This window comes from Coregonus clupeaformis, unplaced genomic scaffold (genome assembly GCF_020615455.1).
Source record: "Coregonus clupeaformis isolate EN_2021a unplaced genomic scaffold, ASM2061545v1 scaf1573, whole genome shotgun sequence".
NCBI classification, from domain to species: Eukaryota; Metazoa; Chordata; class Actinopteri; order Salmoniformes; family Salmonidae; genus Coregonus; species Coregonus clupeaformis.
In genome coordinates this window covers 19659-39785 of record NW_025535027.1, presented here as the reverse complement: position 1 = coordinate 39785, position 20127 = coordinate 19659, and the positions used below count along the sequence as shown (strand labels likewise).

The following is a 20127-nucleotide window of genomic DNA, read 5'->3' as shown; positions in this document are numbered from 1 at the left end:
GGGTTATACAGTAATAATTAATTTGAACGTCAGGTGTCTGTCAGTATAGGCTACCCATGTCTACTTGTGGCTTTAATTCCCACATGGGCCACATGTACAATATGTCTGTACTAAGGTTGCAAAGGGAGGGTATATTACTGGAGACTTTCTGTATTTATGTAATCAATCACTAGACATCTAGTGGGCCTTTTGGGTACTTCAGATTATTAAAGGTGTCTGTAATTATCTCGGGCCCTCAGTGTGGCTTTATCACATGTCAAATATATGAAATAATTCAAATATGTTTTTAATATAGAAAAACAGAATGACAAAGCTGTAAAACATTATCCTAAATATAAACCATCAACTTAGTGAATACCATTGGTGTTTAATATGAGGGTTTCTGCATGAAATGTCCTTTATATATTTTTTTACACAGTTTTATTTTACTATTTCAATATGTATTTGTTGTCAATGTTTTGGCGTCAAACTAGTGGCAGTTGTGAAACAAGTCAATAGTTGGTTGGGTTGCAGAGTTAATGCCATTGTTGATTAGATGTTTTTTTGATTAACTAGGCTATTTTCTCTTGAACCATCATTTTTAAAAAGGTTATTCAAGTATAAATTACCAAAGTCACGATAGATTGCCATATATTTTCTGTTAATTACCAAAATTACGGAAGATTCTGGTAACTTTGGTAAATTACCGGTAGCTTTGCAACCCTAGTCTGAACTCCATGCCCCAGTTTCCTGGACCCAGATTAAGTCTTGAATTTAGGCTTATTTTGGGTCCGGGAAACAGGCCCTATACGTCATCTGTTGTTTTGTGTAAAAGCATCATCAGTTACTATGATTGTACTGACTTCCTGCAGGTGATCCAGGTGCTGTCTGCTTACTCAGCTGACATGGGGGTGATGACATCAGAGGGGGACACTCCTCTGCACTATGCTGCCCGAGGGGGCTTCACTGATTGCTGCAGGTTCCTAGCACAGAGAGGTATAGGCCTTAACTAATATGTTTTTTTACAAATACTGTAACTAATATAAACGGAATGAATCAGTCCTTCTTAAACTCAAACAAACACATTGACGTTAAACTCAGTGGATACATCTGTTTTAAACATTTTAAGCATTTTATAAATTTTATTCCCAGCATTTGGAATGTTTTCAGCGGGCTTTTGACTTGTATGATTTTTATTTCACTTCAGTCACTGAAGGGTTTCTATCTTTTATTGTGTGATAACTCCAGGTTGTAACCCCAAACAAAAAAACCAGGAGGGTCTTCTCCCCCGTCAGATTGCCAAAGACAATGGCTACAAGGCAGTGGTAAAGGAACTCAAAAAAGCAGAGCGGATACACGGGAAATACTCCAAACCCGGGGTGTCCAATCCCAACACTCCCTGGGCCCTGACCCTCCACGATTGGTCCCACGAGCACGAGGCCGCCCTCCGGAATGCCTTTTTGGACGAATCAGAAGCCAAGGGAACGGAGACAGTCTCTAGGGAGATGTTTATATCGGTGCTACAGAAGCTCCAGGCCCCAGTGGAACTGGACCAGCTCCATAAGGTGGTAGTGGCCCACGACAAGAGGAGAGAAGGACTAGTCAACATCAGTGACTTCTTCAAGGGCCTCAAGTACCTCCAGAAACCATTTACCATCGCCTCCTATGGTCCCAAGAAGAAGAAAGGCGAAAAGAGAGGTAAAAAGGGCAAGAAAAAGGCTAAATTCACTCTCCCCATGCCTATTTGTACCATCCCACCTGAGCTTATATCCCGGCGGGACGACGGCGGGCCGCCTCACTACATGATCGAGACGTACCAGCATTGTACTGACGTCACCCGGTTCGACCGCGACCACCCGCCAGTCCACCCAATCGAGGATGACTCCGCCTGGTACCTAGATGAGCCGGAGAGGGTCTACATCAACATCAACGACTGTGTGAAGACGGGGGACCTGGAGTCTCTGAGCCTTGCCTTCAGTCAGGGGGTCCCTGTGGATGTGAAGGACCGCTTCTATAAGACCCCTCTCATGACAGCCTGCTCCAGTGGAAACTACGAGGTGGCCCACTTCCTCCTCAACTTGGGGTGAGGAAGAACACTCTCCTGGACGAGTTTATTTTGTTTTAGTTTATGGAACACCCTACAATATTAGTCAACATATGTAAAGGCATAAACACACACAAATGGGGTTGTAACACAACTCATCCTTATCACTTCTCCTTTTTGTAGATTGTATACATTTCTCGATGTTGTTCTTTGCTTTATAATGCAGTGTGAATATACTGGTAAAGGGATAAGGTTTAGTCAGTCATAGCAATAGGCCTATTTCAGTACTGTACCGTATGTGTTTCTTATATACCACAGGGCTGACGTGAATGCATGTGACCAGTTCCGTTGGACGCCCCTCCACCACGCTTCTCACGCTGGACAGCTGGACATAATGGAGCTGCTGGTGGAGAGAGGAGCCAAGGTGGACACGCCCACTCTCAACGGTGCCACACCCCTCATGAGGGCCATCGAGAGCTGCAGGCCCTGCTGTGTGGACTACCTCATCAAGGCCGGGGCAAAGGTCACCGCAGAAAACAAGAAAGGTACTGTGATACCATCATGAATAGCATGATGCAGTAGGATAGTAAATAGCAAACACTCACTCACTCTGTAGGCTGCCCAAATAACACATAAGGTCAACACTCAAAACACCCAAGTTGGTTGACTGTTTGAGTTGATCGATTGCCTCAGAGACCTTTGCAGTCATTTGAATAAGTGCATTTTGTTTCAGAGCAAAATTGCTTGGACATCGCCCATGCCTATGCAGACTTGAGGATTGTGGACTTGGTCCAGGCTAAGATTGATACTCTTCCCAAACCCAAGGAGAACAATAAAGGAAAAGGGGGTAAACCTCAACCTAAGCCCAGACCTGCAACTGCCAAAGAAAAGGTACAATAACTTTTCATGCTCTACTACTGGTTTGTCCTAACAACAATTGGACCGTTTCTTTCTATTTTTGATCCAATCGATGGTAGTTAAGACTGTTAACGAATCATCATATTCCTGTACGTCAAAGATGTGGTCACACACCCATTCTTTTTTGATCTGTGCATAGGCCTCGCTCCCCACCTCTCAGTGCGACCGAAAACCATAGAGTGTAAAAGGATAGCCCATGTTACTCTATCCCAGTGACTTGTAAGCAAATTAGTCCAGACGTGTAGAATTACCTGCTGACAAGGCCTTGGTGTGGTTCTCAATAACCACACGCATCGTAGCCGGCAGAGACACCATGCAAGTCCCTATTCAGACTCAGACTGTGACTGTGTTGCTGTGTCACTGTGGTTACTTCTGTGTTGCTCCAGGGTTGGGCTCAATTCCATTTCAATTCAGTCAAGATATTAATCATAATTCAAGTATTGAAAAATCCTCATTGAAAATCAATGAGGCAACATTTCAGTCGTTGTAGAATTAAAATGCTGATACAATCTCCAGAAATGGACTGAATTTGAATTTAATTGAACTGACCCTAAACCTTGATTGCTGTTTTCTTTGTCACCTTGATCACTGTATTGTCGTGGTCCCCCCCAGGGTCATGGTCCGGTGACCCCTGCCCCATCTGAGAAGGTAGTGAATAAAGCGATGTCCCTGAAGGAGAGCGTCATCCTGCACAGCACTCAGATCATCAGCGGACAAGTCAACAAAGTGGACATCAGCTATGTGCCAAAAACGGTAGGACTGCTATGCCATTGGAGTGCTGATGTAACGGGTAATACATTTAAAATGACAACGAGTTGAGGCTTGTCCACAAAAATGTCCTGTCAAAATCTCTCAAAATAATTTGGTAACTATGTTAATTTTTTTCTGCAAGACATGTACATGGAGGTCCATGAGGGGAATTGAACCTGTATATTAGAATAGAGTTGAGCTACATTTATTGCATTCAGTTTAGTTGTTTCTCCCTCATAGAGTTGTATAGAGATCGCAACATTGTGTCTGTCCCATTATTGCCTCTTTGAGGGCACGGGCAGCGCCATTGAGGCATCTCCATTTTGAAGTAGTCAATATTCTTCTACTATGTCAAAGAATTGGTAAACAAACTAAAAGGGTTCATACTGCCACTTGGAGTGTGTTGTTTGAACAGGTATAAATAAACACAAGGTTGGTGATTTTAATGCCACCTGCAGTTATGGAATGTTTGCTCACCAGTATAATTAATTGGCTGATCCCTCCTGATGACCTGGATGGAATTATGTGATCTTTCCTTAACTCATAGTATGTCCCACCCAGTTGACTACTTAAAAATGGTGAAAGTCATCTATACAACTCTATGTTCTCCCCCTACTTTATGTTCCAGGTGTGGGGCAAGCAGACCAGCACCAGCCAGCTGGTGGAGAAGAAACAGAAGAAGAGGGAGAGGTTTTCCTACGAGGTAGACTTTGAGGACTTTATGATGCCCTTCAGTAAGAACATCCAGCAGAAATCTCTGAAGCTGACTCAAGCTACTAACTAGTGGGAACAAGACATGGTTGTACTGAGTCAGAAGTTATGTTTGCAGATGGAATATCTTTGCCTCACGGAGTTAGGTTCAAATCAGTTTTCAATTCAGTCAATTCAGTAAGTGAATTGGAATTAATTTAGTCATATTTTCAATTTATGTATTGAATTTCAATTCACTATCTGAATTGACTGAATTGAAAACGGAATTTACCCCAACCCTTTTGCCTTAGCACACTGTTGGCTGAGAGGATTGTTTCCTCACTGTCATAGAAAGCAGGTAAATGTATTGACTAAAATAAGAGACACCGAGTAGTAGATGTAAAGACGTAAGAATAATGTATAGATGTTGTTTACTGTATCTATTGAAATATATCCACTTGAATTTAGTACAAAATTGTCTTCTTCTGACATGCCTACCGAATACTCATTGTTATCACTAGACACAAAGCACATGGCTAAGAGTCTGTCCTATATACCAGACAGCTTCCACTCTTCCAGACAGCTTTACAGTTCTACGGATCTGAAATAGAAGGCCTAGTATTGATGTGAAATATGCTGGGGAGGATCCAGATCTGGGCTGGTGGTTGGCATGTGTCAACGTCTCCTCTCTGTCTCTCACCACCGTTTGCCAGGCACGCTGGATAGCAGGCCTCACTCTGCAGGTACACACACACACCTCTCCGCACCACACACTTCACCACACCACACACCACACGCACATTAAGACACACCTCCCCAAGCCTGTAAATGCCAATGACATTTTACATTTTAGTCATTTAGCAGACGCTCTAATCCAGAGCGACTTACAAATTGGTGCATCCAACTTAGGATAGGCAGTGGGAAAACCACCAGTTAATTTTTTTTCTTTCATTATTTTGGAAGGTGGTCAGTGACTCCGCTGTCCTGGCGTCGTAGGGGAGCTTGTTCCACCATTGGGGTGCCAGAGCAGCGAATAGCTTTGACTGGGCTGAGCGGGAACTGTGCTTCCATAGAGGTAGGGGGGCTAGCAGGCCAGAGGTGGATGAACGTAGTGCCCTCGTTTAGGTGTAGGGTCTGATCAGAGCCTGAAGGTAAGGAGGTGCCGTTTCCCTCACAGCTCCGTAGGCAAACACCATGTGTCACGCTCTGGCTCCGGGACTCTGTATGTTGAGCCAGGGTGTGTTCGTTTCTTTGTGTTCTGTTTCTTGGTTGGGTTGTTCTAGGTTGTTGTATTTCTTTGTTTGAGTGACTCCCAATCAGAGGTAACGAGTGTCAGCTGTTGGCTCGTTGTCTCTGATTGGGAGCCATATTTAAACTGTCTGTTTTCACCTTGTGTTTGTGGGTTTTTGTTCCTAGTCAGTCATTGTCACTGTGGACTTCACGAATCGTTATTTGTTTTGTTGTTTCGGTGTTTCGCTTTAATTAAATAAAGCATCATGTTCGTGCAACACGCTGCGCTTTGGTCTACTCCTTTCCAAGACGATCGGTGACAGAAAAACCCACCATACCAGGACCAAGCAGCGTGTCCAGGAACAGGCAACCTGGACGTGGGAGCAGCGTCGGAGGGTCGAGAGGCAACCCCAAGAAATTTTTAGGGGGGCACACGGCATGGGACGAAGGGGCTGACGGAGGCAAAGATGGGGCGAATCCAGGAGGCCACCAGGCCAGGGCACACCGCCCTGTACGTCCTGTGCGGATGCCTCACACAGAGTGTGTGAGGGTAGGCATTCAGCCAGGACGGGTGGTGGCCGCTCTTCACTCCAGGTCTCCTATCCGTCTCCACAGCCCGGCCCGGCCTGTCCCTGCTCCACGCACTAAGCCTACGGGGTGCGTCGCCAGCCCAGCCCGGCCTGTCCCTGCTCCACGCACTAAACCTACGGTGTGCGTCGACAGCCCTGCCCGGCCTGTTCCTGCTCCACGCACCAAGTCTACGGTGTGCGTCGACAGCCCTGCCCGGCCTGTTCCTGCTCCACGCACCAAGTCTACGGTGTGCGTCGACAGCCCTGCCCGGCCTGTTCCTGCTCCACGCACCAAGTCTACGGTGTGCGTCGCCAGCCCTGCCCGGCCTGTTCCTGCTCCACGCACCAAGTCTACGGTGTGCGTCGACAGCCCCTGCCCGGCCTGTTCCTGCTCCACGCACCAAGTCTACGGTGTGCGTCGCCAGCCCTGCCCGGCCTGTTCCTGCTCCACGCACCAAGTCTACGGTGTGCGTCGACAGCCCTGCCCGGCCTGTTCCTGCTCCACGCACCAAGTCTACGGTGTGCGTCGCCAGCCCTGTCCGGCCTGTCCCTGCTCCACGCACCAGGCCTACGGTGTGCGTCGTCAGCCCAGCCCGGCCTGTCCCTGCTCCACGCGCCAAACCTACGGTGTGCGTCGCCAGCCCTGTCCGGCCTGTCCCTGCTCCACGCACCAGGCCTACGGTGTGCGTCGTCCAGCCCAGCCCGGCCTGTCCCTGCTCCACGCACCAAGCCTACGGTGTGCGCTCGTCAGCCTGGTCCAGCCCGTTCCTGCCACTCGCACCCAAGCCAGGGGTGCGAGTCGTCAGCCTGGTCCAGCCCGTTCCTGCCACTCGCACCAAGCCAGGGGTGCGAGTCGTCAGCCTGGTTCAGCCCGGGTCCTGCTACTCGCACCAAGCCCGGGGTGCGAGTGCGTCAGCCTGGTAAGACCGGTCAGCTGCTCCACAACGGAGCGTAAGCAATCCGCTCCGTCATTGTCCAGTCCAGATCCAGCCAGCGGGGTCAGACCGACCAGGGGCGCTATGGGGGGTTGTTTGGAGGGTGGTGGGCAAGGCCGGGGCCAGAACCGCCGCCGAGGAGGTATGCCCGCCCAGCCCTCCCTTGTTTAGCCCTTATTGGCGCGGTCGCAGTCCGCGCCTTTAGGGGGGGGTACTGTCACGCTCTGGCTCCGGGACTCTGTATGTTGAGCCAGGGTGTGTTCGTTTCTTTGTGTTCTGTTTCTTGGTTGGGTTGTTCTAGGTTGTTGTATTTCTTTGTTTGAGTGACTCCCAATCAGAGGTAACGAGTGTCAGCTGTTGGCTCGTTGTCTCTGATTGGGAGCCATATTTAAACTGTCTGTTTTCACCTTGTGTTTGTGGGTTTTTGTTCCTAGTCAGTCATTGTCACTGTGGACTTCACGAATCGTTATTTGTTTCGTGTTTTCGCTTTAATTAAATAAAGCATCATGTTCGTGCAACACGCTGCGCTTTGGTCTACTCCTTTCCAAGACGATCGTGACACCATGGTTTTGTAGTAGATGCTGTGACACTCTGGCTCCATGGACTTTGATTGTTGAGCCAGGGTTGTTCATTTTCGTTATTTGGGGTGTATTTCTATGTTGGTAGTTCTGTTGTGTGTATTTCAGGTTTGCCTTTCTGTTGGGTTCATGTCTAGGTTTGGTCTATGACTCCCAATCGGAGGTAACGCAGTGTCAGCTGTCGGCTCGTTATCTCTGATTGGGAGCCATATTTAATCTGTATGTTTTCTTGTGGGAGTTGTGGGTTTTGTTCCGTTTTCGGTCTGTGTACCGTGGACTTCATTGAGTCGTCTTTTGTTTTGGATTTTGGTTACTTTGCTAAATAAAGTCATGTTTCTTGGACACGTTGCGCCTTGGTCATACTTGGACGACATAGACGACCGTGACAGAAAAACCCACCACAAAAAGACCAAGCAGCGTGTCAAGCGGCAACAGGACCTACCTACACAGGATTTATGGACTCCCATAAAGGATTCATGGACATGGGAGGAGATTCTGGATGGTGAGGGGCCTTGGGATCAACCGGGGAGAATATCGCCGTCCTCGTGAAGAGCTGGAGGCAGCTAAAGCCGAGAGCGGCGATATGAGGAGGCAGCACGGAGGCAAGGCTGGAAGCCCAAGAGTACTACCCAAAAATTTCTTGGGGGGCTAGAAGGGAGTGTGGCGAAGTCAGGTAGGAGACCTGCGCCTACTCCCTGGACTGACCGTGGAGAGCGAGAGTACGGGCAGACACCGTGTTACGCAGTAGAGCGCATGGTGTCTCCTGTACGCAGGCATAGCCCGGTTCGGTACATTCCGGCTCCACGTATCGGCCGGGCTAGACTGAGCATTGAGCCAGATGTCATGAGGCCGGCCCCACGCATCCGGTCACCAGTGCGTCTCCTCGGGCCGGCTTACATGGCACCAGCCTTACGCATGGTGTCCCGTTCGCCTACATAGCCCGGTGCGCGTTATTCCACCTCCCTGTACTGGTCAGGCGACGGGAGCATACAACCAGGTAAGGTTGGTCAGGCTCAGTGCTCAAGGGAGCCAGTACGCCTGCACGGTCCGGTATTTCCGGCACCACCTCCTGTCTCCAGTCCAGTACCACCAGTGCCTACACCACGCACTAAGCCTCCTGTGTGTTCCCCGAGTCCTGTGCGTCCTGTTCCTGCTTCCCGCACTAGCCCTGAGATGCGTGTCCTCAGCCCGGTACCTCCAGTTCCGGCACCACGCATCAGGCCTACGGTGCGTCCCCCAGGGTCCAGCATGCCCTGTTGCTTCTCTCCGCACTAGCCCTGAGATGCGTGTCCTCAGCCCGGTACCTCCAGTTCCGGCACCACGCATCAGGCCTACGGTGCGTCCCAGGGTCCAGCATGCCCTGTTGCTTCTCCCCGCACTAGCCCTGAGATGCGTGTCCTCAGCCCGGTACCTCCTGTTCCGGCACCACGCACCAGGCCTACGATGCGCCTCAGACAGCCAGAGTCTGCCGTCTGCCCAACGGGGCCTGAACTGTCCGTCTGCCCAACGCCCGTCTGAACTGCCCGTCTGCCCAACGGGCCTGAACTGTCCGTCTGCCCAACGCCGTCTGAACTGCCCGTCTGCCCAACGCCCGTCTGAACTGTCCGTCTGCCAAGCGCCGCCGGAACTGCCCGTCTGTACTGAGCCTGCAAAGCCGCCCGTCTGCCATGAGCCTTCAGAGCCGTCCGCCAGACCGGAGCCGCTAGAGCTCTCCGCCAGACAGGAGCAGCCAGAGCCTTCCGCCAGACAGGATCAGCCAGAGCCTTCCGCCTGACAGGATCAGCCAGAGCCTTCCGCCAGACAGGATCAGCCAGAGCCTTCCGCCAGACAGGATCAGCCAGAGCCTTCCGCCAGAGCAGGATCAGCCAGAGCCGTCCGCCAGACAGGATCAGCCAGAGCCTTCCGCCAGCCATGAGCAGCCAGATCCGTCAGCCAGCCATGAGCAGCCAGATCCGTCCAGCCAGCCATGAGCAGCCAGATCCGTCAGCCAGCCATGAGCAGCCAGATCCGTCAGCCAGCCATGAGCCGTCCAGCCAGGATCCGCCAGAGCCGTCCAGCCAGGATCCGCCAGAGCCGTCCAGCCAGGATCCGCCAGAGCCGTCCAGCCCGGATCCGCCAGCCAGCCAGGATCCGCCAGAGCCAGCCAGCCAGGATCCGCCATTCAGTCGGAGCTGCCCCTCAGTCCGGTGCTGCCCCTTAGTCAGGTACTGTCCCTTAGCCCGGTGCTGCCCCTTAGTCCGGTGCTGCCCCTTAGCCCGGTGCTGCCCTTATCCCGGTGCTGCCCCTTATCCCGGTGCTGCCCCTTAGTCCGGTGCTGCCCCTTAGTCCGGTGTTGCCCCTTAGTCCAGGTGGGGTTAGTTGGAGGGTGGTCATTGGGAGGAGGCTACTGAAGCAGGTTGTGACTGTGGTGGGGTGGGGATCACGACCGGGGCCAGAGCCGCCACCGTGGACAGACGCCCACCCAGACCCTCCCCTAGTCCTTATGTTGGTGCGCCCGGGGTTCGCACCTTTAGGGGGGGGTACTGTGACACTCTGGCTCCATGGACTTTGATTGTTGAGCCAGGGTTGTTCATTTTCGTTATTTGGGGTGTATTTCTATGTTGGTAGTTCTGTTGTGTGTATTTCTAGGTTTGCCTTTCTGTTGGGTTCATGTCTAGGTTTGGTCTATGACTCCCAATCGGAGGTAACGAGTGTCAGCTGTCGGCTCGTTATCTCTGATTGGGAGCCATATTTAATCTGTATGTTTTCTTGTGGGAGTTGTGGGTTTTTGTTCCGTTTGGTCTGTGTACCGTGGACTTCATTGAGTCGTCTTTTGTTTTGGATTTTGGTTACTTTGCTAAATAAAGTCATGTTTCTTGGACACGTTGCGCCTTGGTCATACTTGGACGACATAGACGACCGTGACAGATGCGAGCTTCAACTGGAAGCCAGTGGAGTGTGCGGAGGAGCGGGGGTGACATGAGAGAACTTGGGAAGGTTGAACACCAGACGGGCTGCAGTAAAGATGAGGTCAAGCATATTGCCTGCCTTGTGAGTAGGGGGGACGGTGAGAGGGTGAGGTCAAAAGAGGAAAGGAGTGGAAAGAAGGAGGCAGAGAGAAATTAGTCAAAGGCAGACGTAGGGAGGTTAAAGTCACCCAGAACTGTGAGGGGTGAGCCATCCTCAGGAAAGGAACTTATCAAGGCGTCAAGCTCATTGATGAACTCTCCAAGGGAACGTGGCGGGCGATAAATGATAATGATGTTAAGCTTGAATGGGCTAGTGACTGTGACAGCATGGAATTCAAATGAGGAGATAGACAGATGGGTCAGGGGGAAAAGAGAGAATGTCCACTTGGGAGAGATGAGGATTCCTGTGCCACCGCAGCGCTGACCAGATGCTCTCGGGTATGCGAGAACACATGATCAGACAAGGAAAGAGCAGTAGGAGTAGCAGTGTTTTCTGTGGTAATCCATGTTTCCGTCAGCGCCAAGAAGTCGAGGGACTGGAGGGTAGCATAGGCTGAGATGAACTCTGCCTTGTTGGCCGCAGAACGGCAGTTCCAGAGGCTGCCTGAGACCTGGAACTCCACGTGGGTCGTGCGCACAGGGACCACCAGATTAGAGTGGCAGCAGCCACGCGGTGTGAAGTGTTTGTATGGCCTGTGCAGAGAGGAGAGAACAGGGATAGACAGACACTCAAATATAACTCTCCCAACTTCCACTTTAGAAATTATAATTGTTGTAACTACAACGGTTCAATGTTTCTAGGAATAGATTCTAACTTAGTTTATTCAGCTAGCTAACTTGGTACAGTATTCTTCCGTGAAAACCGCCCAGGGCACCGTATCCTATGACGCCATAGCTAACTAGCATGCTAGCATCCAATAACACACGGTTTAGCACCAATAATTGGTTACAACAAACTACCAATAGTGTGTTAACACACTAAACAGATCGTCCGTGTCTAGTTACTTTCATGACATCACACATGGTTGATGCTGTGCTATTTGATTTCACTGCCTGACTGATTTTTTTAATGTGCCTGTTTCATCCTTTTGTTAGTCATCTATGTGCCTGTAATGGACTGGGTTTTTGACACTTTCCTTCTTCTGGTGAGTAGAGAGGGTATGGTTTTCCATGCAATACACAGTTCCTCCTCTGAACCTGCAGGGGGCACTGTTTGGCTAACTTTATTCTTGAATAGAAACTTCTTGGGAGCTCTTTTCTTACAGCTCAGAATGAGGGAAAATGGCAGTCATTTAAACTTTCATTGTTTATAAACCACCATGGCTGTTATTAGCTTGCTATACAATTATATAATTGGTCAGTTTATGTTTATGTTTTTAAGTGAGTCGATCAGAGAATAAATAACAAGATAAGCCATGGTATAAGCAGTGGTGTAAAGTACTTAAGTCGTTTTTCTGGGTATTTGTACTTTACTATTTATATTTTTTTACTACTTTTACTTCACTACATTCCTAAAGAAAATAATGTACTTTTTACTCTATACAGTTTCCCTGACACCCAAAAGTACTCGTTATATTTCGAATGCTTTAGTAGGACAGGAAAATTGTTAAATTCACGCACTTATCAAGAGAACATCCCTGGTCATCCCTACTGGCTCTGATCTGGCGGACTCACTAAACACAAATGCTACTTTTGTAAATAATGCCTGAGTGTTGGAGTGTGCCCCTGGCTATCCGTAAAAAAATTACAACAAGACAATTGTGCCGTCTGGTTTGCTTAATATAAGCAATTTGAAATGATTTATACTTTTACTTTTACTTTTGATACTTAAGTATATTTAAAACCAAATACTTTGAGACTTTTACTCAAGTGGTATTTTACTGGGTGACTTTCACTTTTACTTGAGTCATTTTCTATTAAGGTATCTTTACTTTTACTCAAGTATGACAATTGGGTACTTTTTCCACCACTGGGTATAAGCGCTTATATTGATCCCAATTATACCCATAGTGCCTCATTTAATAATTGTTGCATGATACATTCAGTGTTACAGTTGAACAGTATCTCAAGACTGCAGACTGCATTGCGAGTTGATGATCACATTGAGAGACAAAGATTACAATCACACTCATGGATCTTCTCTCAGTGGCTCTCTCTATCTATCTCTCTGTGTTAAATGTGTTAGTACTTGCTGATGCTGATCCATGCTCTCTCACATTTACATTTACATTTTAGTCATTTAGCAGACGCTCTTAGTGTCCTCAAGGTCCATTGGACATGTTACATAATCAAATAAAAGGAAAAAGACCAACATCAAGGTCAGTAACAGGTCCATGTTGAATATGCATTACCACAGGACCTTTAAAGGGATACTTCGGGATGTTGGCCATGAGGCTCTTTATCTACTTACCCAGAGTCAGATGAACTCGTGGATACCATGTTTATGTCTCTGTGTCCAGTATGAAGAAAGTTAGAGGTAGTTTCGCGAGCCAATGCTAACTAGCATTAGGGCAATGACTGGAAGTCTATGGGTATCTGCTAGCATGGGAGAGGATGAGATAGGGATGTCAGTGACAGAGAGAGGGAGAGCAAGAAGGATAAGCTAAATGAATGAACGCAATAGACGGAGAGAGAGAGAAAGCCCAGTAGTAACTTTCATGTCTGTGGATCAGTGTAATGAGATGGAGAGGAAGAGAGGGGAGAGCACGGCAGGTTGACTCAGTGAGGAGGAGGAGGAGGAGGGAGAGTGGAGGGCTGGCTGTTCTACCCATATACATCTATTTCTATGGTTAGTAGGAGTAAACCAGGCTGTACTATGCTGTTCTAGATACTGCTGTCTGAGAACAATGTCTGGAGCTCCCAGCAGAACTGCAGTGTTTCAGATCACAGAGCCCTTAGTAGTACACTATATACAGAAAAGGGTGCCATTTGAGACGCACATGTATTTCCAGCTGTAGTATAAAGGAAACACCTACACTGTATAGTAAACATCTGTATAGTAAAGGAATGTTTACTTTGTGGTTGTGATCTGTGTCTACTATTCATTATTAATGAAGGGGTCATATTTAATTAATCGTATCACATGGATTGGATGTGGTTATAGGGCTAATACTAGAGGATAGCTCCCTGTCCTCTGCTCTGTGCTGTGATTGACTGTTATGTAAAGATGAAGTGAAGGGGAGACCTGCTGTTTGGAATGGTCTGACAGACAGCACATCAGCCCAAATGACAGGCAAGAGGACTATAGATGCATCCCAAAGTGCCCATTGGGCTCTGGTCAAAAGTAGAATAGGGTGCCATTTGGGATGTAGCCTGAGTGATGCTTTAGTGACTTTAGGTGACAACAAACAGAGAAATTGACCTGATGAAAGAGAAAAAGAGAATCTCTGAAATGGTATCTGAGGTGAGGAGAGAGAATGGAGGTTTCTTTCTGGTGAGTGAGGGAGAGAGGGGTGTTTTCCTCAAACTGGGTAGCACTGCAGAGCCTGAAGCGTGGCTGTGCCAGCCAGTGCCTGCTTCTCCTCTGCTGCACTGAATCAATAGAGCTGGTTGGCTGGTTGGGGTACTGTTTCTCTCTCACTCTCTCTCTCCGCCTCTCTCTCAGTCTCTCCCTAACCCTCTCTTTAAATCTGTCACACACTCGCTCAGTCTTTGTCACTCGTTAATCTTAATATTCTTCTCCTCTCCTGTCCAGAGACTCTAGTAGTATTATACAGCAGTAGACAGCAGTAGCTGTGATGTGATGTGGAGGAGATGGCCTGTGAGGTTTAGAGATACAGGTCGATACCAGGTCAATATTCTCCCTGACAGTCATCCTTGCCATTGGATAAAAGATCTTCAGTCTCACACTTATTAATGTCACCACTCGGCCCAAATCTATTAATATCTCAATTATCAGATTGAATATCACTCTATCCGGACAACGCTGAGGCTGAGAGATGTGAGGTCAATGCACCTACTATGCTTCACAATCCCATACATACAGTAGATTGGTTTTATGTACACCCACACAAGTACATGTGCCACAATTGTGCACTGTAGCAGTTTAAGGAGCTCAGTTAGCTCGTTAGTTGATCAGGCCCAGGCGTGGCAAACCTGGGCCAACACCCATCTCCAAGGAGACCAGCCAAGGGGAAGGAGTCTATAATAAATCAATTAGAAAGCACAAAAGGAGGCACAGCAAACAATAGATTCTCATGCAAATTAGAATAAGGCATGCAAAATATGTTAAATAAACGATCACTGCAAACTGAAAATAAATAATAAATACACAAAAAAAAGGGCTGCTCTCCAATCAGGGAAAAACATGTGACACATATCTACTCTGTACTGTATTATAAATACACATCATGGATTGCTAAATGGCTGGCCATTTCTAAATACATGCAGTTACTATCTGTTGGTTTTATTAATGAAATGGCCTGCAAGAGACTCCTTTGTCAATCTCTCTCTCTCTCTCTCTCTCTCTCTCTCTCTCTCTCTCTCTCTCTCTCTCTCTCTCTCTCTCTCTCTCTCTCTCTCTCTCTCTCTCTTTCTCTCTCTCCATCTCTCTCTTTCTCTATCCCACATCTACAGTATCTATCTATATCTCTCCCCATCTGTCTCTTCCCATATCGCTCCCTCTCTCATTCTCTCTCTCTCTCCCCATGTATCTATATATATATATATATACAGCTGTGGAAAAAATGAAGAGACCACTGCAAATTTCTTAAATCAGCATCTCTACATGTATGACAGCCATTCCATTCCAGTGTCTGTTGAATTCCAACACAGGCACACCTCATTCTACTGAATTAGGTACTGATTAGGTGATCACATGAACCAAATCTTATTTAACGAGGAAAATTATAAAAACCACTGCTGTGGTCATCACTATCCTCTTGCAATAGGACCAGCTGGATGGCAAAAACAGTGCTAATAGTACCTCAAAAGTAATATCAATCAAAAAATAACTATTGACCATGCCAAAAGAGTTGAAAAGGAAAGTTTTGAGTGAGGAAAAGAAGGGTTCAATTGTGGCTTTACTGGCAGAGGGATACAGTGAGCGTCAGGTTGCTTCCATCCTTAAAATTTCAAAGATGGCGGTTCATAAGAACAAGGTCAAGCAGCAGACATTGGGGACAACAAAGCTACAGACCGGCAGAGGGCGAAAACGACTCTCTACTGACCGGGATGACCGCCAACTCATTCCAATGTCACTCAACAACCGTAGGATGACATCAAGTGACCTACAAAAAGAATGGCAAACGGCAGCTGGGATGAAGTGCACGGCGAGGACGGCTCCTAGGGGCAGGGTTGAAGTCGTGCAAAGCTAGAAAAAAGTCCTTCATCAATGAGAAGCAAAGAAGAGCCAGGCTGAGGTTTGCAAAATACCATAAGGATTGGACCGTAGAGGACTGGAGTAAGGTCATCTTCTCTGATGAGTCCAATTTCCAGCTTTGCCCAACACCTGGTCGTCTAATGGTTAGACGGTGACCTGGAGAGGCCTACAAGCCACAGTGTCTCGCACCCACTGTGAAATTTGGTGGAGGATCAGTGATGATCTGGGGGTGCTTCAGCAAGGCTGGAATCGGTCAGATTTGTCTTTGTGAAGGACGCATGAATCAAGCCACGTACAAGGTTGTCCTGGAAGAAAACTTGCTTCCTTTTGCTCTGACATTGTTCCCCAACTCTGAGGATTGGTTTTTCCAGCAGGACAATGTGCCATGCCACACAGCCAGGTCAATCAAGGTGTGGATGGAAGACCACCAGATCAAGACCCTGTCATGGCCAGCCCAATCTCCAGACCTGAACCCCATTGAAAACTTCTGGAATATGATCAAGAGGAAGATGGATGGTCACAAGCCATCAAACAAAGCCGAGCTGCTTGAATTTCTGCGCCAGGAGTGGCATAAAGTCAGCCAACATCAATGTGAAAGACTGGTGGAGAGCATGCCAAGACACATGAAAGCTGTGATTGAAAATCAGGGTTATTCCACCAAATATTGATTTCTGAACTCTTCCTAAGTTAAAACATTACTATTGTGTTGTTTAAAAATGAACATGAACTTATTTTCTTTGCATTATTCGAGGTCTGACAACACTGCATCTTTTTTGTTATTTTGACCAGTTGTCATTTTCTGCAAATAAATGCTCTAAATGACAATATTTCTATTTGGAATTTGGGAGAAATGTTTTCAGTAGTTCATAGAATAAAACAAAAATGTTATTTTTACCCAAACACATACCTATAAATAGTAAAACTAGAGAAACGGATAATTTTGTAGTGGTCTCTTAAATTTTTCCACAGCTGTATATATATATATATATATATATATATATATATATATATATATCTACAGTGCCTTGCAAAAGTATTCAACCCCCTTCGCGTTTTTCTTATTTTGATGCATTACAACATGTAATTTAAATTGATTTTTATTTGGATTTCATGTAATGGACATACACAAAATAGTCAGAATTGGTGAAGTGAAATAAAAAAAATTACTTGTTTCAAAAAATTCAAAAAACAAATAACGGAAAAGTGGTGCGTGCACATGTATTCACCCCCTTTGCTATGAAGCCCCTAGATAAGATCTGGTGAAACAAATTATCTTCAGAAGTCACATAATTAGTTAAATAAAGTCCACCTGTGTGCAATCTAAGAGTCACATGATCTCAGTATATATACACCTGTTCTGGAAGGCCCCAGAGTCTGCAACACCACTAAGCAAGGGGCACCACCAAGCAAGCGGCACCATGAAGACCAAGGAGCTCTCCAAACAGGTCAGGGACAACGTTATTGAGAAGTACAGATCAGGGTTGGGTTATAAAAAAATATCAGAAACTTTGAACATCTCACGGAGCACCATTAAATCCATTATTAGAAAATGGAAAAAATATGGCACCACAACAAACCTGCCAAGAGAGGGCCGCCCACCAAAACTCACGGACCAGGCAAGGAGGGCATTAATCAGAGGCAACAAAGAGACCAAAGATAACCCTGAAGGAACTGCAAAGCTCCACAGCGGAGATTGGAGTATCTGTCCATAGGACCACTTTAAGCCGTACACTCCACAGAGCTGGGCTTTACGGAAGAGTGGCCAGAAAAAAGCCATTGCTTGAAGAAAAGAATAAGCAAACACGTTTGGTGTTCTCCAAAAGGCATGTGGGAGACTCCCCAAACATATGGAAGAAGGTACTCTGGTCAGATGAGACTAAAATTGAGCTTTTGGCCATCAAGGAAAACGCTATGTCTGGCGCAAACCCAACAGTTCTCATCACCCATGAGAACACCATCCCCACAGTGAGGCATGGTGGTGGCAGCATCATGCTGTGGGGATGTTTTTCATCGGCAGGGACTCGGAAACTGGTCAGAATTGAAGGAATGATGGATGGTGCTAAATACAGGGAAATTCTTGAAGGAAACCTATTTCAGTCTTCCAGAGATTTGAGACTGGGATGGAGGTTCACCTTCCAGCAGGACAATGACCCTAAGCATACTGCTAAAGCAACACTTGAGTGGTTTAAGGGGAAACATTTAAATGTCTTGGAATGGCCTAGTCGAAGCCCAGACCTCAATCTAATTGAGAATCTGCGGTATGATTTAAAGATTGCTGTACACCAGTGGAACCCATCCAACTTGATGGAGCTGGAGCATTTTTGCCTTGAAGAATGGGCAAAAATCCCAGTGGCTAGATGTGCCAAGCTTATATGGACATACCCCAAGAGACTTAAAGTATTGACTTTGGGGGGGTGAATAGTTATGCACGCTCAAGTTTTCTGTTTTTTTGTCTTATTTCTTGTTTGTTTCACAATAAAAAATATTTTGCATCTTCAAAGTGGTAGGCATGTTGTGTAAATCAAATGATACAAACCCCCAAAAAATCCATTTTAATTCCAGGTTGTATGGCAACAAAATAGGAAAAATACCAAGGGGGCTGAATACTTTCGCAGCCCACTCTATCTATCTATCTACAGTATAACAATGCTTTCCTCTACTATGCTTTATGCTAGAAATTAGTTGCACAACAAGACGCGACTCATAAAATGTATATAGTATGTATAAGCTGGAAGTAGAGGCCTAAGCATTGTTGTTCACAAAAAAAAAATCCAGAAAATCACATTGTAGGATTTTTAATGAATTTATTTGCAAATTATGGTGGAAAATAAGTATTTGGTCACCTACAAACAAGCAAGATTTCTGGCTCTCACAGACCTGTAACTTCTTCTTTAAGAGGCTCCTCTGTCATCCACTCGTTACCTGTATTAATGGCACCTGTTTGAACTTGTTATCAGTATAAAAGACACCTGTCCACAACCTCAAACAGTCACACTCCAAACTCCACTATGGCCAAGACCAACGAGCTGTCAAAGGACACCAGAAACAAAATTGTAGACCTGCACCAGGCTGGGAAGACTGAATCTGCAATAGGTAAGCAGCTTGGTTTGAAGAAATCAACTGTGGGAGCAATTATTAGGAAATGGAAGACATACAAGACCACTGATAATCTCCCTCGATCTGGGGCTCCACTCAAGATCTCACCCCGTGGGGTCAAAATGATCACAAGAACGGTGAGCAAAATCCCAGAACCACACGGGGGGGACCTAGTGAATGACCTGCAGAGAGCTGGGACCAAAGTAACAAAGCCTACCATCAGTAACACACTACGCCGCCAGGGACTCAAATCCTGCAGTGCCAGACATGTCCCCCTGCTTAAGCCAGTACATGTCCAGGCCCGTCTGAAGTTTGCTAGAGTGCATTTGGATGATCCAGAAGAGGATTGGGAGAATGTCATATGGTCAGATGAAACCAAAATAGAACTTTTTGGTAAAAACTCAACTCGTCGTGTTTGGAGGACAAAGAATGCTGAGTTGCATCCAAAGAACACCATACCTACTGTGAAGCATGGGGGTGGAAACATCATGCTTTGGGGCTGTTTTTCTGAAAAGGGACCAGGACGACTGATCCGTGTAAAGGAAAGAATGAATGGGGCCATGTATCGTGAGATTTTGAGTGAAAACCTCCTTCCATCAGCAAGGGCATTGAAGATGAAACGTGGCTGGGTCTTTCAGCATGACAATGATCCCAAACACACCGCCCGGGCAACGAAGGAGTGGCTTCGTAAGAAGCATTTCAAGGTCCTGGAGTGGCCTAGCCAGTCTCCAGATCTCAACCCCATAGAAAATCTTTGGAAGGAGTTGAAAGTCTGTGTTGCCCAGCGACAGCCCCAAAACATCACTGCTCTAGAGGAGATCTGCATGGAGGAATGGGCCAAAATACCAGCAACAGTGTGTGAAAACCTTGTGAAGACTTACAGAAAATGTTTGACCTGTGTCATTGCCAACAAAGGGTATATAACAAAGTATTGAGAAACTTTTGTTATTGACCAAATACTTATTTTCCACCATCATTTGCAAATAAATTCATAAAAAATCCTACAATGTGATTTTCTGGATTTTTTTTCTCATTTTGTCTGTCATAGTTGACGTGTACCTATGATGAAA

The 20127-nt window shown here is 46.7% G+C and overlaps 1 protein-coding gene across 7 annotated transcripts in view; it reads left to right on the top strand.

Annotated features, from left to right (window-relative positions):
* The window catches only part of LOC121552870 (ankyrin repeat and EF-hand domain-containing protein 1), a 34125-nt gene extending 28788 nt beyond the window's left edge, over positions 1-5337 (top strand). For all 7 annotated transcript variants that reach the window (XM_045218427.1, XM_041865952.2, XM_045218425.1 and 4 more), the window contains 6 exons: positions 852-975; positions 1228-2062; positions 2342-2568; positions 2757-2914; positions 3554-3694; positions 4320-5337. In XM_045218427.1, coding sequence (XP_045074362.1) covers positions 852-975; positions 1228-2062; positions 2342-2568; positions 2757-2914; positions 3554-3694; positions 4320-4475 — 1641 coding nt within the window. In that variant the 3' untranslated portion in view covers positions 4476-5337. The remainder of the gene's footprint in view (positions 1-851; positions 976-1227; positions 2063-2341; positions 2569-2756; positions 2915-3553; positions 3695-4319) is intronic.
* Positions 5338-20127: the final 14790 nt, after the last annotated feature.